This window comes from Notolepis coatsorum (genome assembly GCF_963971535.1).
Source record: "Notolepis coatsorum genome assembly, chromosome: 5".
Taxonomy (NCBI): domain Eukaryota; kingdom Metazoa; phylum Chordata; class Actinopteri; order Aulopiformes; family Paralepididae; genus Notolepis; species Notolepis coatsorum.
The window spans coordinates 115,436,807-115,462,219 of NC_140169.1; the positions used below are offsets into that span (position 1 = coordinate 115,436,807).

Here is a 25,413-nt window from a genome sequence, read left to right on the forward strand (position 1 = left end):
GGGTGGGTCATGGAAGAGGAGGAGGAGGGTGGGATCTTCTTCCTTTATACTCGCAACATATTTTTATTTGTGCACTAACTCAGCCCAGGTTCTCCATGATCGTCACACAGTACGTCCAAATTATTCTAACTGCTGCAATCCATAGATAATCTGTAGAGGAGTTATACTTTTGATTTTTGAATGTTCTCCAGCTCATCACACTGGGGTCTATCCAGGGGAGTGGTTCACAAAGCGGGACCTGCGAGTTTAGCCATAACCTTTTGAAAGATTTAACTATGTATCACAATGCGATGACGTGACATATTGATAATTGTTAATTTGTGAATAAAATGTTGGGATGTTCTTCATTGATGTCTTTGGAATGTTATCTGGCCAATTGCTTATCCCAAGTTTCCATCTGTACTCTCGGATTAAAACATGTCTTAAACCCAGTTAGGATGCAACCCTGTGGGCCTTCACCTCTTCAGAGGATAGCTGCATTCCCCCTTTATGCAGAGGTATATATGTAACCAGGGGGTTTGAGTGGTGAGATGTATTACAAACATCCTACTGGCGCGCACAGGCGCATCCCACATTAGTATCGACTCGAGGGCAAGCACTGCATGATTTGTACAACTGAAACCCTTGTATAGGTTTAGTCGGACACACGTTTGTTTTTATGTTGAAATTTAAATATTTAAAGTTATTTGTAAACATTTTTAGTTTACTTTATATAAATTATTAATTGTAATACAATTGATTTGATTTATATTTTCCATCCAGTGTATTTGTGGCAAACAGCTGGAGAATGTATTATCAGGTAAGCGTGAAGTTTTAGAGTAAAGGCAAACAAATTGAATCACAAAGAAGACAATTGATAGACATTTAATGTAGACTGTTACAACCACTAGTCATTATACCAATTGACCACTCGTACAGTTGATTTCGTTTTGATTCTTTGTTTTTGTATACATCTGTAATTCAGTCATGATTTTATTATGTTTAATTTGAGTATTTTACCAATGTTTGCTGAGGTTTGTAGTTTGCCTGTTCTTTTTTTAATTTATTTTTATTCAGAGCAATGACAATGATGACCCTCACTGTATTGCCAGGGCAGTTTCCACTTGAAAAAGAATTAATGAAAATCTGCATCATCTCATCTTGTGCCGTGTTGTGAAGTAATCATAGTATGAAGGTTTGCTAGTCTCAGTGCACCTTCTGAATGGCTAGTTCCAGAGCATGTCATTGTGTATAGTTTAGTGCCCGTGCTACATTTACTAGTGTGAGCAGCACCAAAGGTTTTACTCAAGGGGTACCCTGCATATCAAGCTTTTTTCAGAAGGGGAATAATAGTGGGACTTTGGAATTTGATCTGTACGCTTGTGCGAATGGACAGTAATAAAGATGATCAAACCATCGTATTGTTGTCCATCTCTGATCTTAAGTGCAGTAATTGATATGCTCTGGATGCATGACTTATTATTTTGTAATTTATGTCCTGACAATTCCATAATGATGTGGTAATGGTAGATATTACAACTCATTAAATAGATGAAGCTATTGAGATTATGCTACCGACTTAAGAGTGACCAACAATTAGCCTTCGTATTAATCTCCCTAGAACGTGCAAAAAAAAAGACTTGGTACATACAGTACCAAAAGATGCATTCTAAAGGCTAAATGAAAATGTAAGCATTTAAAATAGTCATCTTATCAGAATGTAAAGAACATTCAAGCATTTGTTTTGAATCCTCCAAGTGGAACACATCACAGTACGAATTAATGAAGTGGATTTTAACCACCCTGCCCTCAGATTGAACCATTAAATGATCTTATTTTAATGTAAGATTGAATCTTTACATTAAAACAAAGATAAATATTACACATTTCTACACAGCGCCTTCAGGTGAGGCTCACCACCTCAGTGCTTCCTTCTTCCACAGTTCTGTGCTGCTCACCGTCTGAGACAGCGGCAGGTATGTGTTCTGTAACGTACTCGTTCCCTGTGACGACCACGGTCACTATCTCAGGCTCAGGCAAGACGCCCGTCTCTGAAACCGGCACCGAGATGTTCTGCGAGGCAGCGGTCGACATGACTGGGGTCAGCGACACGGAGGCCAACATGGCATCCGAAACGGGGACGGCGAGGGACACCGGCACCGAGATGGAGGACAAGGAGGACACGGGGCAGATGGAGTGAGCCATGGTGACGACGGGGAGGGAGAAGGGGACGGAGATGGTGGAACCGTCCAGGGAGATGATGCTGGCCCCCGTGCCGTCCAGGGCGACCAGGGCGATGGTGCCGGACGTGGCCCAGTCGGCAGAGAGCGTGACGGGCTCCGCCGGCACCATCACCGTCTGGGCCTTGGCGACGCCAGTACCAACCGCCGCCGTGCCTTTGTTCTGCTTGGCGTCCCCGGACCTCTCTGCTTTGGCCTTGGGAGAGGGCTTTGGTTTCTTATCCTCCACGTTGCCCTGCAACACCACCAGGTAGTTCTTCCAGGGGGCGTCTGTGTCGTGAGTCTGGCGATCACAAGAGCAAATCAGCAGGAGTTACAGGAGAACATGTCTGCATGGTTATTGTAGGCGCCGTAATGGAGGTCTCTTTATTATGATTCAGTATTCTAGTTTTGTTGTATTATTAGTTGTACTGTCACTTTAGGTGGTGGGCGTGCTCACGGGGGTGTGGCGCTAATGGGAGCGTCTTATGGAATTTCATTCACCTTTTCACGTTGACAGTTCACAGAGGTTGACAGCTCACGGAGAGAGGGGGTGAGAGTTAGGAGAGCATATTATCTTTTGACCGCAATAACGCAATACCGCAAAGTGCAAATCGTATTTTGTTTGTCTCATGATGAAGCGAAAGAATAAATGCCTTAAAAGTATTTCCTGGACGTGGAACGGAGTTATTTCATGTCGCGCGTCAATTGTTTGAACTCCATCGCTCAGCCCCTCAGCAGGTCTGTCTATTACAGTATACTGCCGCAACAGTTATATTGACATATACCTTACTACTATTGGACTTAACAATTGTTGGAATTTCCTTGTGGACATGTGCAATTAGGAGGTAGAATGTTTTGGAATGTAAACATGCATTTTTCATATTTTTGGATCTATTCAATAATATGAACATTTATTATTTAACATTATTACATGGCGTTTTAACATTCGCCAAAATGCTTGATTGTGATTGGTCAATAGCGCTCGGTTGCCCCCGACAGCGGTGAATTATTTCTCGATAACTGACCGCTGCCATGGGCAACGCGCAATAATGACCGCTGATACGGGTAACAGAGCGCTATTGACCAATCACAATCAAGCATTTTGGTTGCAGTCACGAAAGCTGCTCAGCATATGCACAGCTGCACTACATCAGTGCAATCAGACCGGCTGCCGGCGATGATGACAGAGGAGCCACAGAACAACTGCGTCTGCATTTGATCTCGTCTTGTCGATGGTGTAAAATGAATTAGGTATATTGTTAGTAAGTTAGCCATGTAATAAGCGGGATAATGTATAGCTATACTCGATCATTGTCACAAAATAATTGACATTCACTGCGTTTAGAACACCTCGGCGCGGCGCCTCTGTGTTCTAAACTCCGTGTCGGTCAATTATTTTGCGACAATGACCTCGTAGCTATACATTATCCCTTACATAACACATTTAATATAACAGTTTTATATTAGGGAGGTTGAACTGTACACCTGGGGCATTCATTATTCCACACATTCATTCATAACAGCAGCCGGATAATAAACACAGCTCATGGATCCTGACTGAATGAGCGTTGACGATTATTCTTAGACATCCGTTTCTAACATACATTTTAAAAGAATAAATAAAGACATTTATATGTATATTAAAGTAGTTTTCTGGTCATTAATGAGAGTCCCTTAGTTTGAAAGGGAGTATTAGCTCCAGATACGAAGGGACAGTTGATAGTCGGACATCAAAAAGTAGGTTCTCTCTCTTACCATGGTGTGTCTGCGCACGGTGGACTTGTCCGTGAAGGTGCGGTTACAGAGGCCACACATGTAGGGTTTCTCCCCCGTGTGGATGCGCTGGTGCCGCTGGAGTGCATTGAGCTGAGTGAACTGCTTCTCACAGTCTTTACACTTGTATGGACGCTCGCCTGTCAGCCACCAGAGACAGGGAAACATTTAGAATGGTAAATGGTATATAGCACTTTTAACCAAAGCGCTTGACAATTTTGTCCCTCACATTTTTTTCACTCACACATTCACACACCGACGGCAGAGGCGACCATGCAAGGTGCCAACCTGCTCATCAGAAGCAATTAGGGGTTAAGTGTCTTGCTCAAGGACACTTCGACGCGCTGCCCAGGAGGAGCAGGAATCGAACAGTGAACCTCCGGATTACCAGACGACTGCTCTACCTCCCGAGCCACTGTCGCCACATTTAGAGACTTCTTTAATACCCTCCAGTACAATATGATGATCATCAATTATCTCGATTATCTTTATGGGATTTTCCACACCTAAAGAAATATATGATAAATATCATATTCATATGTTGTTTTTTCACATTGCCTAGCCCTACTGTATATACATAAACAGACAATCCTTTAGCTAATCAACACTGAAATGCCAGGAATAACAAACTGATTTCTCATAGAAATAAATCACGACAAAACAACCCTTTTTTCCCCCACACACGCGACTGAGTCCCTCCCACCCACTATACACAGACTTGGCTGACAGAAGGAGCACGTTCAGTGCTAGACTCCCAAGATGTAGCACTGAACGCCACAGGAATTCCTTCATTCCCAACAGCCTTCAGACTTTATAATGCATCAATGTGCCCCACTGCATCACTGAGCACACATGGTGACAGTACTATCTTCCTGGACTTTTACTTTTAGACCAACATAGTACAATTTTACACTTACTGTATATTCTGGATATTTTTACTGTATATTTTATATTAGAATGTAACATGGGACATTTTATATTAGTATATTTATATTAGAATATAACATAGGAAATATATATATCCCGGACCATATTTTATTCTTAGGCTTATTTTTATTCTTATTCGTGACTTTTTGTTTTTGTCTACCTAAATGTTTACCGTTCACTGTGAGCGATTTGTAGTGCCAAATTTCCCTCTGGATGAATAAAGTATTTCTATTCGATCCTGGATCTTTTACGGTGGTTACCTGTGTGTATCTTCATATGCTGGTGAAGGGAGTTCCTTTGAGCGAAGCCCCGTGTGCAGACTCCACACTTGTACGGCCTGGAGCCAGTGTGGATGTTGGAGTGGTGTCTCAGATACTCTTTGGATGCAAAGCTTTTGCCGCAGGCCTCACACATGAAGGGCTTCTCTCCTAGACGACCAGACAAAAACACAACACGTATCAGACACAACACAACGGGCGGCGATTGGTCTGGTCCATGAAGATAAGCTCTTCACACAAACAACTTGACATTCACTATACCTCCTGTGGTCAATTCTCTGCCTCTGATAGAAGCCAGTTCAAAGAGGTCTCTCAGAGAGGGCATAGTGGTAGATGAGCAGGCCTGGGGAGGGAGGTTCCACCTGTGACTTCCCCCCATTATAGCCACCCATTGAAGATCAAAACTATTACAGCCAAACCATTATTGCCAAATTTGGGATGATTAAAGTATTTCTATTCTATTCTATTGTGTAGGTTCATTATCTTTGACGGGAGGTAGATTATTTAATTCTTATTACTGTTACAACCAATAAGGTAAACGTATTCTTTGAGAAAATTGTTTCATACCATCATTTTTACTCGTTTCCATGGCAACTACTACAGTACCCATAAGCAAAGATAAGCCCTGCCAAACTTCAACCAATCACAAGAGCACAACTACTGACATGGTATCCCCTTGGCATTCTTGTTGTTTATCGCGCCATTCGCCACCATCTTTGTTTTCATTCAAGTAATCAGGAGTATATAAGTCCAATAGTGTATTATGTCTGTTGTTTTGACTATTGTGGTTTCATAACGTCATCTGCTCAGCTCCACAGTGTTCACTCAAGACTTGCAATTAACTATTTCCTGGAAAGATGTTGTTTTGGTACAGTTCTTTTCTTTCTATTTTGATACACTTTTAAATTACATATTATTATTATTGATTTCTATGAACATACCATGTAAAGAAATAGTTAATAATGACCGAAATAAACAAACTAAACAATCTTTTTTTCAAAAATAAATTCAAATTTGTTCACAAATGTAAAAACGCAGATCTCCTTTAATTATGCTCAACTCTGCTCCCACAAATGTCAGACCAATTGAATAAGTGGCACCATATAAACCCTGCTACCTTGAGAAACTCCTTGAGATACATGGAAAGCTGGCTAGAGTTTCATGGTCGATTTGAGACTGACATCTAAAAGAATGCCCATAAACTATAGGAAACTTGACATACGATCATCCAACATGTTGTTAGATTAAAGTGTGTCTAAAGAGAAGTCCGTTCACTCTGCCGCCATCTTGGTAACGGGGAAGACTAACCAGACCTGACCTATATCTCTTTGAATACGGAGTCATCTGAATATAAGAATCTGTCATAGCCTACATATAATTTTTCTTTAAACGTCACTGGTAAATTAATGACAACGAAGAATAGTTAATTAGGTCAAAAAAAGATAATTATGTGAAAGAAAAATGCCTCCAAGACCAGCTTTGACACATGCGCCATCCGGTGATTTCTGCCATGGGGTGCCCCGTTACCATGGTAACCACACACTGAGATTCCCAGCATTTTAGCAGTGAACGTTATTAATCTAAAAACATCTTTAAAACCTCAGACACAGTAAATTGTGATTTTACTCGACATAAAATCACATCACATTTAATTATTTTCTCAGAATGTGTTTTGATATGAATATATGTTTTTGTTGCTGGCTGCCTACTTTAGTGTCACAGGGTTTCCAATTCAAAACGACCAGTGATCATCCGTCTCACTGCATCTCTGATTCGATACCTCTTCATACCCATTGACATCCTATAAATGACTACCGACACCAAAAAGCAGCATGGCCTCAGGTATAGTATTTGATTACCCTTCTTACCTGTGTGGGATCTGTTGTGATAGGAAAGCATGTGCTTCTGGGTGAACCTGGCACCACACTGGTCACAGACAAATGGCTTCTCCCCGGTGTGAGTCCTGAACATTGGAAGACACAAGACACTGAGGAGACATAACTCTATGACCCTTATATGACTAGTGCTCCAATGTGCCTAGTGCTCTTACTGCTGAGCTAACCGGTTCTCTCATCCAACATATGACAAATAAAATAAACTTGAACTTGAATTCCAGCAGGAATGTACTAATACAACCTTTCCATTGACAATACCAATTCTGAGTCCTAAGTCCTAACTAAGCTTTAGTACCAATCCGATCCATTAATTTGACTGAACAGTACAGGCTTGTCTTAGACCATTTGTTTGCGGCCACTGGACAAGAATCGTTGAGATATCGTTTTTTTTTATCCATTATAGAGATCCAACACATGGCATGGGCTGAGTGGATCAACAACACTGTGCATCTTGACTCACACAACATCAAAAGAACATGACGCAACACCGAAAGACAATAAACAATAGCCTACTTATCAATAGACTGCCCTACAACACATTATTACCTATGATGCATCTTGAGGGCAGAGCGCTGGGTGAACTTGGCTTCACAGTCGGTGCATTCGAAGGGCTTGGTGCCCGTGTGGGTCCTCTCGTGAAGCATGAGGGATGTTTTAGAGCTCAGTGCCTTGCCACAGGCAGGACACATGTGTCTCTTTCCTCCACCCTCATGCACCTGGGGAGGGGGGGGGGGGTATTATAATTATAGATACAAGCCTGAATATATAGTTATAGATTGATCAAAGCATATTTTAAGGTATTGTTTTATTGTAAAAGTATAACTCTGGTAAGCAAAGGTGTGATCAGGGCAGGATGAGGAATTAGGAAATAAAGCATAAGATTTAGGAAATAAAGTGGAAGATTTTGGGAAAACAGTAGCCTAATCTGCCAAAAATGACCAGCGATGCAGCATGAAAATGTAGCATTTCCAGCTAAAAGGAGGAATCTGAGGAGAATACACGGACCTGCCGCTGGTGGCGGATCACGTCCTTCTTGCGCTTGAAGGTCTTGGTGCAGACCTGGCAGGCGAACGGCCTCTCGTCACTGTGGACGTGCTGCTCGTGGATCTTCAGGTTGCCGCGGTTAGCGAACGTCTGCTGGCAGGTCTCACACTTATAGATCACATCGGCCTTCTCTCCGTGGTATGTACTGGTGAGAACAACAGGTGGCAGCGTCAACACACAGTATTCTGCAGCGCATGACCAACATCCATTCATAGGGTTGACAATTAGGGGTGTAACGATGCGACCTCACAACGATTATTTTCGATTACGATTATTCAGGCAACGATTCAATGAATCATGAAATCTCTTCATTTGACCACGATTCGATTAGATAAATTTTCGATACATTTTCTATCAGTTAATTCCCCCAAAAATGTTGAATACACAAATGTGGCTGGGGGAACTGATTCACTCAGCATGAATGGACTATAGGTCAATAAAAACAATACACACATAAAAAAAACATTTAAAAAAAAATATAATAACAACAATAAAAACATTTTTTAATTTCGATTCATTTAGATTAGAAGTGATTCTAACATTTTCAAATCGATGCAGTTGAATCGTCACATTAGAATCGATGCATTTCGATTAATCGATGCATCATTACACCCCTATTGCCAATACATCATCATTTCAGACATCTTGGTAGACAAACAACAGGTGAGTAACGAGATAACACGTGACCATCATTAGATGACAGCCGTGGTCAATGAACTGTGTTTTTGCCATTGTGCCATATTGGTAGGAAAGGCACAACACATGACGTTGACTCGATCTTTACTTCAGGGAACTAAGTAAATGTTTCCAAGAAATATTTGCCGCTTGCTTCTTGCTGCAGTTGTATTTGTTACTTGGCATTTTATCATGCAGGGGAAGGGAACTAATGTGGTCTCGTTGACTTCAAGGCATCATTCAGCTATGATTTTATCAGCACAAAGTGATTAAAAAGCGGTAAACAGGAATTTTAAAAATAAACGTATAGGAATTGTGGGTGGGAAAATATTTTAATTAGCCTACATCCCTGCTATATCTCAACACACACCTGATGTGCTTTAAGTAGCTTCTCTCGTAGTGAAAGGTCCTCTGGCATTTGTCACACTCAAACTGGGCCTTGGAGGCTCTCCTTGATGTAGTCTGGGCCTCCTTCTCCTCCTCCAGTGAGAGGTACAACGGGTCATCGGGATCCTCCTGTGGTACATTCTCCTCCTCCTCTTCCTCATCCCCATCATCATTATCATCTGAGACCGGTGAATCCAGTGATGCCTCCTCCCCTCCATTCTCAGCCTGGCTCTCTGGTTGAGCCTCAGGCTCTTCCTTTTGGGTCTTCACTAACATCCAGGCTGGAAGTCTCCTAGCACCCAGGCTGGAAGTCTCCTTCAGTTCTTCAGACGATTTCCTTATTTTCCCAAACAAGGTGTGTGCAGAGACCGTGCCGCGTGCCCGCCTGCTGCCGACTCCCTCTTCTTCTCCTGTCGCTTCTTGGTCACCGACGTCAGCCTCAGCCTTCACCCTCTGCCTTCCTCTCTTCAGAGAACGCCCGCGCTTGAGAGAGGCTCGGTTTGGCCGTTTCTTCGCTCTCGTTGTCGGTGCAGCCTCTGGTGGTGAGGGGGCTGGTGTCCCCTCAGCAGACTCCTGGTTCTCCCCCCGTGTCCCTCCAGCTTCCAGGGCCTTGCTGCAAACCTCCAAGAGATCCTCACATTCCAACAGCAACGCCGCTTCTCGGACGCCGTCGATCTCGTCCCTGGTGACTTCCACGGTGCCGGTGTATAGGAACTCCAGAAACTTGGAGAAGTCGGTGGTGTGCATGTTCAAGTAGAGTGAATCGCCAAGGGTAGCGTCCTGGGAGAGGAGGATCTTCTTGAAGTAGCCACTGGCCGCGGCGAGCATCACCTGGTGGGCTTGGAACTCCTCTGCTTCTCCCTGGGTGTACACGTGAACCGTAATGTCGTTCAGCCGGCCCTGCAGCCGCAGTTGATGCAGGGAGCCCAGGATGCTTTCAGGGTGGCTCTTGGAGGAGAGCCGCACCATGCCGTCACCCATGTTTCATTAGTACTTCTGTAGAGACAACACAGGAGAGGAAGGATAGCAAAAGTTAGAGACGGGTTTCTCGACCATGTCAGACGTAATCCCCGGTCAGAACAACGGAGCAATCTATAATATGGTTGCATTTGCTAGCGATCATTCTAAATAATCAACCCATGCCAAAGCTCGCAAAGACTCACACTTTGCAGCCGTGCTGATTTCAAATGTCATCAAAATTTTAAACAACTTTAAAAAATGTCAATGGAAAGTTTACTGTGTGGGCTGACATCTTGAATAGAACGTAAAGTCCCATTCGATTCATCAAGGCAGCAGTAGCACCCAGAAAAATATAATGCAGGAAAACAAAAACAAACCACGTGAACCTTGGAAATTACTCAATAACCAACTAGGCTGCAGTAAAAAACTTAAAACCAGATTCTCAAACATAAACATAAAGACGGACAACACGCTCATCACAGACAAGCTGGATGTAGCCAATTACTTAAACAGTTTCTTCACAAACATAGCCACAACACTGGTAAACAAACTACCCTCCCACTCAGGGCAGTATGGGGTAGAACACATAGTAGCATACTACAAGAACCTAGGCCCTAGGGGTCCACAAAGACGACTTCAAACTGGAAATGGTAACAACAGATGAGGTACTCAAAAAACTGAGTGCCCTCCAACCTAACAAGGCAACTGGCCATGACAACATCCCCTCCAAATTCCTCAGAGACTCAGCAGCCGCCATCACCCCAGTCATCACACACATAATAAACCTCTCCATAAAACAGGGACACGTCCCCAAGGACTTCAAAATTGCGAGAGTAACACCCCTGCACAAAAAAGGCAGTAAATTAGACCTGGCAACTACCGCCCTGTTTCTATCCTTACCTCCATCTCGAAAGTCATGGAAAAAATTGTAGACGAACAGGTCGGAAAAATACCTCTCGGAAAAAAATCGAATCTACGAATTCCAATCTGGCTTCAGAAAATCCCACTCCACTGACACATGCCTTCTCTATTTAAACGACCACATCAAACAAGAGGTGGACGCAGGCAAATACTGCGGCATGGTCATGCTGGACCTACAAAAGGCCTTCGACACGGTCAATCACACCATTCTGATAGACTATCAAAACCAATTGCTTTTAGCTTGTCAATCAGTGAGCTGGATGCAATCCTACCTGGAGTGGAGAGAGCAGATGGTGGAGGTAAACGGTACCCTATCCCCCCCCCCTCACAGTGAGCTGTGGTGTTCCACAAGGAAGCATACTAGGTCGGCTACTGTTCCTAATTTATGCAAATGACATGTCGTCAGCTTGTGACTGCAACTTGTTCCTGTTTGCGGACGACTCAGCCCTGCTGGTCTCTGACAAGAACAAGTTACAGGTTGAAAAAACCCTCAGCTCAGAACTAGGCAAAATCTGCATATATGGCTCGCTGATAACAAACTATCATTACACATGGGCAAAACCGAGTCCATTCTCTTCGGTTCAAATAACAAACTCAGCAAGACCGACGGCTTCTCAGTTACAGTGGGTGACAAATATATTGTCACAAGGAAAGAAGATATTACCTACCTGGGTTCCATCCTAGAGGCAAATCTTTCCTGTGACAAAATGGCATCCAATGTAATAAAAAAAAGTCAACCAACGAACACGATTCTTGTACCGGATCTCCTCACTGGTAAACAAGAATACCCTGAAGACTCAGGCAGGAGCACTCATTCAAGGGTACTACGACTATGCTTGCACCTCATGGTACCAAAGCACCTCAAAGGCGCTAAAAACAAAATTACAAACATCTCAAAACAAACTGGTCAGACTACTGCTTGACCTTACTCCTAAAACCCACCTCACCCCTGCCCACTTTGACAACCTAGGATGGCTTAGAGTAGACGACAGAGTACAGCAACTTGCAATGGGCCTGGTCTACAAGATACACTACATGACCAAGGTACATGTCAAAATACTTCCCAAAGGCCAGTGAATACCACGATCACAACACCAGAGGGAGCTCCACAAATCATGTTAAACCCAGATTCGGCTCAAACAAGGGACTAAACACGTTTCGCAATTATGCCACATCAATGTGGAACGCCCTACCCAAAGCTGTAAAGGAATGTGAATCACTACCCACTTTCAAAAACACTCAAAAAACACCTATGGGAGACTGAAATTCGAAACTGGCCCCTGTAAATGTTTTAACTCAACCCCCCCCCCCCCCCAATGTACAGTAAATGACCATGTATGGTCTTGTCAATACTCCAATGTACAGTTTTGCTTGTACAGTTGTACAGTTGTACAGTGCCCCCCCCCCCCCAACCACCTCCAATGTACAGTCCCCCCCACGGCCCCACCTCCTCCAATGTACAGTTTCTACGTCAAATGTATATACTCTCTTTTCTGGACTCTTTTCGTATCACAAACAGTACTGTATTTGCAAATCTGGTATGTCATAAATGTATCTATGTAGCAGTACTGTCTATCTGTATGTCATGTATGTCATATGTTATGATGAATTGAAAATGGGGGACCCTGATGTAAACAAGACGAAAGCCTTTCTCTGGTCTGCATCCCCTTAACAATTGTATGTATTGAGCTGTACTGTACCCATTCTGCAATCTGTTAATAAAGTTTTCAATCAATCAATCAATCAACTTGGGAGTAAAAATAACTAATTTTACATCCTAATCAGAATCAGAATCAGAAAGGACTTTATTGCCAAGTAGTTTTCACATAGCGGACAGACATTAACAGACAGATAATACAATACAGTGGTGGAGTAAAATTAAATTAAATATGAGCTAAGTTAAGCACAATAGAATAATATAATTATGAAATAAAATATAGGCCAGGGCTGTACAACTGTATATAAGAGGTTGAATAAAATTATATGGGATATAAACTAAATTAAATATAGCACAATAGATATAGTACAATAGACCTGTCGCTAAACCACGCCCCAAAATAGAATTTGTCCAATCATATCACAGCAAAAACTTCGCTGCAGAAAACTCGGTCAACACCAGAAAAGCCATTTGTGGGCTGCATCAAACCAGACGGCTGTGATCAAAACCACTGTGTAAGAGTTCAGTTTATATGTTATTATCTACCTAATATCGGATGGTGAAATGCTGTGCGTGGGGTACCTGTAATTCGGACACCAGGTACCCTGAAAGACTGGATGGAAGAGTATATTTCATACCTTTCCCGAAGCCCAAACGAAAACTAGAGAAATGCAAGCGATACACATACACAACTGAATGTGAAGACCATTACCAAGGACACTTATGTTTGCTCAAAGGTAAGGTCAATTCATAAAGACATAATATTTGACGGCATGTATTCGAAACGTAGACCAAACTATTAGTTTGCTAACGTTTGACTTTGACTGCGAACTAGCTCTCGTATATCCAGCCCAGTTAGCTAAGGTTAGCAGCTAGCTAACATTAGCTGCCAACATGTAACGATACCACAGATATTTCTGCATCATAACGTGAGCCTTCTGTATCATAAGGTTAGCTTTCTGCATCATAACATGAGCCTTCTGTATCATAAGGTTAGCTTTCTGCATCATAACGTGAGCCTTCTGTATAGCTTTCTGCATCATAACGTCAGCAACGTTACCGCAAGCCAGGTGCATAGCATAACAGTGGAAATGATGACCAACAAGGACAGTTATAGATGTAATGTAGTGACCACCATTGATAGTATAAAGAACTGGCTAACAGACAACAGAATACTAATAACATGAATACTACTACATGCACTAAGAATGCTCGATGCACTTCAGATGCCATAGTGCCACTTGAAACCAGTAACAACAGGGACAACGATGTAAACAGTAAATAAGTCCTGGGCCCTCATTCATCAATAGTGTGCGTAGAACATTTCTATTTCCACACGTAAGCACGGAATGTAGAACTAGTGTACGCACAGGGAAGTCGGGATTCATCACACGGTGCGTACGCAGGCTCTATGCCCCTCCGTGTTGATGAATACCACTTTGTTCTACCGTCAATGCTCGTGCATGATTATCCATATATGGTCATGAAAATGAGGAAACACCCCCCATGGGATGTGAAATAATGGACTGACCCGAGCGGAACCCTGAGAAACTCCACGAAGATTGTTCACTGCTGTCGAACCAAGAAGACACTATCGCGTATTATGGGATAAATAATAAAAGGCGGACTTGTAAACGGTGATGTCAGATATCAACGGCTCCCTAAGACCATTGCTGCAATTCTGCCTGGACAGCTCAGAATACTAATAAAGACCGTTCGTTGACCACTGTTTGGCGTTGGTTGTGTGTCATTATAACCGTGCTGTAATATGAATGCCTTTATTAGTTGTGTTCGATTGGCTATATGATTTTTAGAGGCATCTATTTTGTTGTCGGCTAATAAAGACCGCGCTAGAATATGACTGCCTTTTCCCGTGTTGTTTGATTGATACCCAGGGATTAAAGTTCTCCTCAATTCTATTCCAAATCGCGATGGATCTCCCGTCAATTTTCTACCTGCTGCATATGATTTCTAGAGGCATACTACAATCTATTTTGATGTCAGTATTGGGTAGCCTATATAAACAATAATAGAGAGCATATACAAGAACAATGAATCTCACTGCATGTATGATGTAGGCATGCCTTTCAATACATGAACTTGAATTCCATCATGTTTGTGTGCGGGACTCACAAGGCTGTTGTCACAATGGGTGGTACCGGTACAGTAATAATTACAGTCCACACAATATCACGATCCATGCCATAGCCTATGTTCTATTAGGACATGATCTGTGACGACAAATGTTCTAGAATGTTTGATTAAGATATCATACTCTGACAGCATGCCTATGAGCAACAAAAACGCGAACTTGAATCCCATCATATACATAGTCTGTAGTGTCCACTATCTGTCTGCATGGTGTCATTGCAATGCGTTTTCTATTCTTTCTTATACAGTAAAAAGGGGGAAGAACACTATATTCATATGACTTATTCTGCTTACAGCTTCGAAATTCCACTTGTTTCGTTTAACGTAAAGCCTTCTAAATATAATCAAAACGTTCCCGTGTTTCGGCGGTCTGTGCGCAAAATAATAACGAGTTGAGCTTTATGATTTATGATGAATTGAAAATGGGGGACCCTGATGTAAACAAGACGAAAGTTGGTCTGCATCCCCAATTAACAATTGTATGTACTGAGCTGTACTGTACCCATTCTGCAATCTGTTAATAAACTTTTCAATCAATCAATCAATCAAGCTACGCGGAGCGCAGTCAGTCAGTAGCCTACACCCCGTATATTCCGATAACGCTATATAAACCATGCTGCATTCATTCTGAGAGAAAGATCTATTATTCCAAATGCTATTTATAGGGTTTTGACCATAATTACACTACTGTTGCTATTTTACAATGAACTATAATGAACTACGGTTCGTACAGAACATGCCAGTGTTATTATGCACAGAAGCTCATTTCCTTGTTGTAATAATATATTCTACCACTGGGCGTCAGGTAAGTGTGGTCTGACCTGTGCATAGATGTAAGCACGGAGTCAAGTTCAAATAGAAATTGATGAATCCCACTCTTTGCTTAGAAATGATCGTACGCACAGGGTAAGCACAGATCTGTGCGTAGAACACGTTGATGAATGAGGGCCCTGGACTTTTCGTTTTATCCCTGACAAGGCAAACACAAATGTTGATCTGTCAAAGTTGTTATGTTTGTTGTCAATAAAATCCACTTTGAGCTGCATTTTATGTATGAAAGATGCTCCATAAATGAACTATTATTATTATCTGTCTATACTTAGCTAATACTCAGCTTTTTGTGTTTTTTTCACAGAATGAGGTGTGCTGGAGATGTTACTGCCCTCACAGAGATGACACCGGTCAACCCAAGACAGGACATGAGTGACAATGAAAGAGGTCTGATTTATGTTTTTGGACTAAAGTGAGCATCATGGAATGTGTGCAGCTTTACAATCATGTCATTAACTGAATAATATCCCTCTCTCCTCATTCACCTCTCTCCTCATTCACCTCCCCCTCATCCCTCTCCCCTTATCCATCACCCCTCTCTCCTCCCCTCTTACTCCAGATGAGGAGTGCCGGCCTGTGGGCACCAGGCTCCCCCAATGGAAGGTGGACATTACTAGAAAGCTAAACAGAATGCTTAATAGGAATGTTAGAGGTTCTAGAAGGTGCTACTATGACATCATCACCAACGTTCCAGAATGATCGGGCAGAACTAAGGTTCTAGAATGTACTGCCATGACATCATCACACACGTTCCAGAATGTTCGGGCGGCACTAATTTTCTAGAATGTTCCTAACAATAGGTCTGTGGGTGAATTATGTACCATTACAACTACAGTACTGTATTAAGTTTCAAAAGTAAAAGTACAGTACATATTCTATAGGGTGTTCTTGTATTTCAGTGCATTCAACCCTCGATTGACCTGAAGGTTGTTAAAGTGGTCCAGTTATGCTGCTCTGTGTCCCTCAGATTGCTGGTTTACAATGTTAAAGTACTTAATCTTCATCAACAGTTGCCGATATTGCAAATGTCAACAGACCAGGCTATTAATCCATAATTGAGGTACTAGAAGAATATAATGTTAAATTACCATAGATGTATCACAACAACACATGATATTGTTCGCTATTCCAGTTTATATCGTACATCCATTTGTGTAACTGTAAATCCATGTATATTTATTGTATATATTAAAAATAGTGGCTATTTATGTACACTTTAGTTGTGTGGTTTTTTCTAATCAGTGATCTATCTTGAGAATGTGTTGTATGCATTTATTTATATTTATATTAAATATAACTTATACTTAGTGTTATAAGAAAAGCTATGTCCTGACCTGTATACCCATTTACTGTGATTTACAGGTATTTTGGTAAATGGCTGTATTTATATAGCGCTTTTATCCAAAGCGCTTTACAATTTGTTTCTCACATCTTACCCATTCACTCACACACCGACGGTGGAGGCAACCATGCAAGGTGCCAACCTGTTCATCAGTGTCTTGCTCAAGGACACTTCGACACGCTGCCCGGGAGGAGCGACAATCAAACCGGGAACCTCCGGATTACCAGACGACTGCTCTACTCCCAAGCCACTGTCGCCCCCTATATTAGGTCTATTTTATTATTAGGTATTTTTACTTTGGTCTCTATCACTATACATTTATAGTTAGTGTAATCAATCATTTGACCTGATGTACACTAGAATGTGCAGCATACCATTCTCTGAAGTCTCACCCCTTTATGGAGGAATGTTGGCAAGTGACAGCTCTCACTTTTTTCCTCATTCTAGTGACTAGTGACACAACTGTCGGGTCTAGCTCGTATACTGCGTTGGACCACTAAACTAAATGTATCAGCAATAGTAATCATGGATTATCGTCATAGTTCTTGTAATCTTCAATCAAGTCAACTGTAAGTAATGCTTGAGACGTTATCTATAGCTATTGCTAATGCTTGCATCACCATGGAGGTCTAAGGTAAATGTGTATCTCATGAACGTACTTTTCCACTGCATATTGTAACCCTCTCTGTCTGCTTCTAGATGAAATATTTGTGTTATCTTTAAAAAACAGGTCTATTACCTGCTGTGGTAAATCTCCAGCGGCATAAGCCCCTTTCGTGACTGTGAAGCAAGGCTTGCATCACAGTCAGGAAAGGGGCTGCCTGCAGCCATCGTCAACGAGAGTCATTCACGGTCGGCTCTGTGTCAGAGTTTTCAAAGGGGGCGTGGCTTAGCGATAGGTCTATTATAGGTAAACATAAAATAGGAATAGGCCTAATCAAGTTGTCTACCCCCAGTAAACACTCTCCATTGATATTGACATTTTGAGAAGTTGGATCACTTCAAAAACTTCGGGGCAAGTATTTGACAAATAAGTACTTTACTTTGGTTACCTTACGTTTATTTCGTTTAGGCTTGTTGTTCTTACTGTATGTTCTGTATGCTGGTTATTTATTTATTTATTGCAGTTTCTGACCAGTAGCCTACAGATGATGAAATATATCTACCGGATGAGGTCAGTCATTTAAAATCTTTATCACAATAAATATATTGATCTCTTCATGATGAGGTCTGATGAAGGGCGACCTGTCATTTGTTTGGATCAGTATTAGATTAGATATTAGATTAGATTAAAATGCGACAGAGGGGACAATTCATGTAACGTTGAATGAAAACTTTATTTAACAGATTGCAGAATGGGTACAATACAGTACGGCTCAATACATACAATTGTTAAGGGGATGCAGACCTGAGAAAGACGTTTGTCTTGTTTCCATCAGGGTCCCCCATTTTCAATTCATATAGACATTTATGACATACACAACATACATGACATTTATGGCATAGGGACATATAGGTATTTAGTACAGATACATTTGTGACATAAACGGTATTCAAATATACAGTACTGTTACCCCTAGATCCTGACAGAGTATATACATATGATGGGGAGGGGACTGTACATTAGGAGGGGGTGGGTGGGTGGGAGAGAAATATACATACGGCGGGGAGGGAATATATACATGCGGTGGGGAGGAGACGGTCTATTAGGAGGTGGTGGGGGTTTGGGGCATTTACGGTGGCCAGTTTCAAATTGCAGCCTCCCGTAGGTGCTCTTTAAGAGCGGTTTTGAATGTGGGTAGGGATTCACATTCCTTTACAGCTTTGGGTAGGGCGTTCCACATTGTTGTAGCATAATTGCGAAACGTATTTAGTCCCTTGTTTGAGCCGAATCTGGGTTTAACATGATTTGTTGGGCTTCCTCTGGTGTAGTGGTTGTGGTATTCACTGACCTTTGGGAAGTATTTTGACATGTACATGGGTACCCCGGTCATATAGTGCATCTTGTAGACCAGGCCCATTGCAAGTTGCTGTACTCTGTCGTCTACTCTAAGCCATCCTAGGTTGTCAAAGTGGGCAGGGGTGAGGTGGGTTCTGGTCAAGTCTGACCAGTTTGTTTTGTGATGTTTGTAATTTTGTTTTAATCGCCTTTGAGGTGCTTTGGTACCATGAGGTGCACCTGCACGCATAGTCGTAGTACCCTTGAATGAGTGCTCCTGCCAGAGTCTTCAGGGTATTCTTGTTTACCAGAGAGGAGATCCGGTACAAGAATCTAGTTCGTTGGTTGACTTTTTTTATTACATTGGATGCCATTTTGTCACAGGAAAGATTTGCCTCTAGGATGGAACCCAGGTAGGTAATTTCGTCTTTCCTTGTGACAATATTGTCACCCACTGTAACTGAGAAGCCGTCGGTCTTGCTGAGTTTGTTATTTGAACCGAAGAGAATGGACTCTGTTTTGCCCATGTGTAATGATAGTTTGTTATCAGCGAGCCATATGCAGATTTTGCCTAGTTCCGAGCTGAGGGTTTTTTCAACCTGCAACTTGTTCTTGTCAGAGACCAGCAGGGCTGAGTCGTCCGCAAACAGGAACAAGTTGCAGTCACAGGCTGACGACATGTCATTTGCATAAATTAGGAAGAGTAGCGGTCCTAGTATGCTTCCTTGTGGAACACCACAGCTCACTGTGAGGGGGGGGGGATAGAGTACCGTTTACCTCTACCATCTGTTCTCTCCCCTCCAGGTAGGATTGCATCCAGCTCACTGATAAGTTATCAAAACCAATTGCTTTTAGCTTGTCCATCAGAATGGAGTGATTGACAGTGTCGAAGGCCTTTTGTAGGTCCAGCATGACCATGCCGCAGTATTTGCCTGCGTCCACCTCTTGTTTGATGTGGTCGTTCAAATAGAGGAGGCATGTGTCAGTGGCAGGGTTAGAAATTAAAAAAAAAATTCAAGGGCTTTTTTTGCCCCCCTTAATTGATTTTTCTGGGGCTTTTTTGTATTTCGGGGGCACTGAATTTTTATGATGAAAATTAACATAAGGATTATAAAACATTGTTGACACTTTTTTTTACAGTCTTCGTCCCTATGTTTGATAATGTAATGTTAATGTCTCCATATATAGGGCTCTACGCTAACCTTTTTCCCAAGGAGCACATGTGCTCCTAAATAAAATGTTAATAAATAAAATCTAAATAAAAATTTAGGAGCACACAAAGAAATTTAGGAGCACAGTGAAAATTGTTCAAGTAACAGAGTTTATTAACTATTTATCACATGCATATTATACTGTGCGTGTGCACACTATGAATTGAAAATGGGGGACCCTGATGTAAACAAGACGAAAGTCTTTCTCTGGTCTGCATCCCCTTAACAATTGTGTGTATTAAGCTGTACTGTATTGTACCCATTCTGCAATCTGTTAATAAAGTTTTCAATCAATCAAACGCAAAGGATATCGGTTGTCAAGCTGCTTTTGTATGTTGTAGTGTTGTTATGATACCAACATTTTGACTTTGATACAGATAGGAAAGGTAATGGAATGGAATATATTATTAGATGACAGAACATTGAAAATTCTTTATACAATTATTTAATTCATTATGAAATAGAAATTCCGTTTTTGGGTGGAACGTTTGTTGCAAGGAGCTAGGGAGGCGGGGACCGCTGCCAGGGGCGGAGCTAGGGGGTGGCTACTGGGGCTCAAGCCCCGAATGTTTTCTGAAAAGCCCAGAATCTATTTTAAAAAAAATAAAAATAAATTAAATAAAAGGTTTTTTTTTTCTTTTTGTGTGACAATTCATCATTGTTACATGAAAATATGTTTGCACCAGATTTAGCAGAAGCTAATTTCCATCTGTGGTCTATCCAGCTGCTAACTGTATTTGAGTGAGTTAAGTCTTGGTGTCATGGTAGACTCAGACCTAAGCTTTAAATCACAATCAACAAGTTGACAAAAACTTAATTCTTCCACCTTAGAAACATAGCTAAAGTACGGCCATTTATAAATCAAAAGGACGCTGAAAACCAGATCCATGCCTTTATCTCAAGCCAACTCGACTACTGTAATGCACTCCTTACCGGCCTCCCGAAAAAATACGATGATAACTATTTTATTGCACTGCACTATTTTACTTTGTATCAGTGAATCATAGACGCCTGGCCATAAGAGCATTCGGAGCATCTCTGCTCTCCCACTATTGAACTTGGGGGAGCAAAGGTATGCTCTTGCTCCACCACTTTTTGATCATATGAAAAATATGATATATCCCCCCCCAATATATAAATCTAACCATAACGTAGTTTTATAGTGAAAAGAGCAGCTTTATTGGTCAAGATTGAAGGCTCTATATTGCAGGAAATTGCACGTACAGGTTAATTAAATTTAAAAAAAAACTTAAAAAAATTATAATAATAATAATAATAATAATAAAAAAAAAATTAAAGAAATTAATCAAAAAAAAAAAAAAAAAAGAGGGGGCACCTATCTGGGCTAAGCCCCGGATCTCCTATAATCCTAAATCCGCCCCTGACCGCTGCGTGTTACACACAACACGGAGAAATGTCCAAGCCTCTAGCTGCTTCGGTGCGTCGTTAACGTTAACGTCGGAAGAAATTCCCCACTAAGCCCTAAATTCAGAGCAGAGCAGTATCCTAATGACTTTTATGCTTCAGTCGATAAGGTGTTTTGCGAATTCTGTCAACATACCGTGGGGACTGGACCCGCAAAAACACGTGCGAATATCACTTCAAAAAACCATGTCAGCCGGATTCCTCTTTCTCCTCGTCTCTCTTTTGCTAAAAATAAAAATGAATGGGCTTCATGGCTGGCTGATTTTTTTGCGTTGTCTGATTCTGAATGTATAACTTGCCTAAGCCGGTACCGTGACTTTGTTTTCGGGCGCTACTGTGATTGGACGTTTATGCGCCTTGTGTAATGTGGGACTATTAACAGCGCAGCTGTTTTGTAATCGTCACTCGTCTCGAGTAAATGATTTTTCCGGGTCGCGCACACACACATATTATTAGGGGCAAATACAAGGGAAATGCTCGCACTGTAGATCATATATATAATTATATATATAATTAGTAAACTGTCTGGGCATTTTCTGCCCCCCTTAACTGATTTTCGAGGGCATTTTGTCCATTTTCAAGGGCATTTTGCCCCGAGCCCCCGTTAATTTCGAACCCTGATCAGTGGAGTGGGACGTTCTGAAGCCAGATTGGAATTCGTAGATTCGATTTTTTTCCGCCAGGTACTTTTCGACCTGTTCGTAGACTATTTTCTCCATGACTTTCGAGATGGGGGTAAGAATAGAAACAGGGCGGTAGTTGCCTGGGTCTAATTTGCTGCCCTTTTTGTGCAGAGGGGTCACTCTCGCAATTTTGAAGTCCTTGGGGACGTGTCCCTGTTTTATAGAGAGGTTTATTATGTGTGTGATGACTGGGGTGATGGCGGCTGCTGCGTCTCTGAGGAATTTGGAGGGGATGTTGTCATGGCCAGTGGCCTTGTTAGGTTGGAGGGCGCTAAATTTTTTGAGTACCTCATCGGTTGTTACCATTTCAAGTTTGAAGTCATCTTTGTGGACCCCTAGGTTTTTGTAGTATGCTACTATGTGTTCTACCCCATAATGCCCTGAGTGGGAGGGTAGTTTGTTTACCAGTGTTGTGGCTATGTTTGTGAAGAAGATGTTTAAGTAATTGGCTACATCCAGCTTGTCTGTGATGAGCGTGTTGTCCGTCTTTATGTTTATGTTTGAGAATCTGGTTACGTTTTTTACTGCAGCCTAGTTGATTATTGAGTCATTTCCAAAGTTCACGGGATTTGTTTTTGTTTTCCTCAGTTTTGTCGATGACATTTCTTTTTGCGGTTCTGATCATGGTGTTTACGTCATTTCTTAGTCTGTTTCTTTGAATTTTTAGTTCAACCACGTGGGCTTGGAGTTCACTGTTTGAGCTTTTGGAAAGCTTTGTCTGACTTTTATGAAGTTCAGAGCGTTATACAAACAACAAGTAACCCGTATAGTATTCCGTTTAATATAGCAGTTTTACTGGGTTCAAAGGGAGTGCGTGGTTGAGTATTCCTTGTTACATCTAATTAGACTAGCTAGTTAGATATTCATGTTGCTTGACACACCGATAGCGAAGAAGTGCCTTGCTCGAGGGTAAGGTTATAAAGGTCGAAATGTCTCTGGTTGTAAGCTAGGTCTTAATAATAGCTGGCCTCGGCTAAAGAGCTAACTTAGTGCACACACGCTATAGTTCAGTGCAAAGGAGAAGGAAATGTTAGCGAATCGGGGCTTTTATTATAGATTTCATTTAATGTTGCAGCATTTAGTAAACAATGCTAGCTGCTAGTGGCTACCTAGCTGTACAGCCACCGCTAGCAGAGCGGTATATTCTGAGAAGTCTGGTGTTTCCACAGATCAGCTATAACTCCGGCTGCTAACTGACCCTGTTACATTCAAGCCATAATCGACAACCAAACTGAGCAGCACGGATGAACGTGTACACAACAACTACACACCAAACAAGGGTTCTTACCGTAAGCACCGTAAAATGGCAGCACTTCACATTAACGCCTCTCTCTGCGGCGGGAGGTATTTCCTGTAGAAACTGCTCCCGAAAACACCAGACCTCCGTTTCGCGTCCTTACTTACATCCGGTTGCACGATACCAGCTGATTGCAGATCGGTTCTCCCCCTTTAATGTTGCGTTTGCAAGCATTGTACGGGGCAATTACAAAACAGACTATAGACCAGTTTTATTTTTTTATAATACGAGCTGTGGTCATAATGCATACCGGTAATTGTTTTTTGTAATTAGGCCTACATAGTGGACTAAAAGAGATTGTGTAGGGCTATCCCCCCGTTTCCTACATGATTTATATGTTTATCCTAGCAATCTGATTTCTATTCAATGTGCATCACTTTCTCATATCCACACGATGGCACCATTGCACTGAGGCCAACTACAGCCTCGAATGACCAGGGAGGTTGTTTTCAAAAGTCTGACTGTCTGTCTGTCTGTCTGTCTGTCTGTCTGTCTGTCTGTCTGTCTGTCTGTCTGTCTGTCTGTCTGTCTGTCTGTCTGTCTGCCTGTCTGTCTGTCTGTCTGTCAGTGAACAAGATATCTTAGAAAGTAACAGCCAGATTTGCCAAAAAATGCTGTGACCCCTAACAGAAGGGGATCCCATGACCTTTCCTATAGCGCCACCATCAGGCCACACTGAAAAGTAATTGGATTGACATACAATTTGCTGTGAACATTCCAGTGTAATTATATTAATGAAACTACAAGTCATAGAGGAATAATGTTACTTTGGTCAGCATAATTCATTGTTGCAATGAACATGGGCATTGTCCTTTCCCTGGACTGGAGTGTAATGCATGCTCAGGGACTATGCTGTTTTTACTACTGTACATCGGTAGATCTGTATTCTACTGAGTTTTATGCCTTAGTATAGAGGTATGTGCTCTACTGAGTATTAAGCCTTGGTAGAGGTTTGATTGATTGATTGATTGATTGATTAATTGATTAATTGAACATTTTATTAACAGATTGCAGAATGGGTACAATACAGTATGGCTCAATACACACAATTGTTAAGGGGATGCAGACCAGAGAAAGACTTTCGTCTTGTTTACATCAGGGTCCCCCATTTTCAATTCATAATGACATTAATGACATACACAACATACAGATATACAGATATATCATGACATTTATGACATACATGACATACAGATATACAGTACTGTTTAACAGAGATCCTAACAGAAACTATATACATTCGAGGGGGAGGAAACTGTACATTAGGAGGGGGTTGGATGGGGGGGGGGGTTTGGACATTTACAGGGGCCAGTTTCAAATTGCAGCCTCCCGTAGGTGCTGTATTATAGAGTGTTACGCCCTGGTAGAGGTCTGTATTCTAGAGTGTTAAGCCTTGGTAGAGGTCTGTATTCTAGAGTGTTAAGCCTTGGTAGAGGTCTGTATTCTAGAGTGTTAAGCCTTGGTAGAGGTCTGTATTTTACAGAGTGTTAAGCCTTGGTAGAGGTCTGTATAGTGTTAAGCCTTGGTAGAGGTCTGTATTCTACAGAGAGAGTTAAGCCTTGGTAGAGGTCTGTATTCTACAGAGTATTAAGCCTTGGTAGAAGTCTGTACTGAGACCATACACAGATCTGTAAATCTGTACATAGACCTGTAAAGGTGTACATACTGTAGGATCTGCATCAGTTACAAGTCAGCCTCTCAATTGGCTGTCTTTTTGCATGTGATTTTACATGATCAGTCCAGTGTTAGCTACTTTGCACTGGCTTATGGTAACATTTATAATCAATTTTAAGGTCCTCCTCCTTATATACAAAGC

The 25,413-nt window shown here is 41.8% G+C and overlaps 1 protein-coding gene across 1 annotated transcript; it reads right to left on the minus strand.

The window, feature by feature from the left end:
- Positions 1-57: 57 nt before the first annotated feature.
- gzf1 (GDNF-inducible zinc finger protein 1) lies at positions 58-23,672 on the minus strand. Its single transcript, XM_084314842.1, has 8 exons — positions 23,589-23,672; positions 9,164-10,176; positions 8,080-8,263; positions 7,621-7,790; positions 7,048-7,142; positions 5,162-5,329; positions 3,957-4,114; positions 58-2,502 (listed from the first exon to the last, which is right to left on the minus strand). Exons 2-8 carry the CDS (start codon positions 10,159-10,161, stop codon positions 1,882-1,884), a joined length of 2,394 nt encoding a protein of 797 aa, XP_084170968.1. The 5' UTR covers positions 10,162-10,176; positions 23,589-23,672; the 3' UTR covers positions 58-1,881.
- Between the last annotated feature and the right edge of the window lie 1,741 nt (positions 23,673-25,413).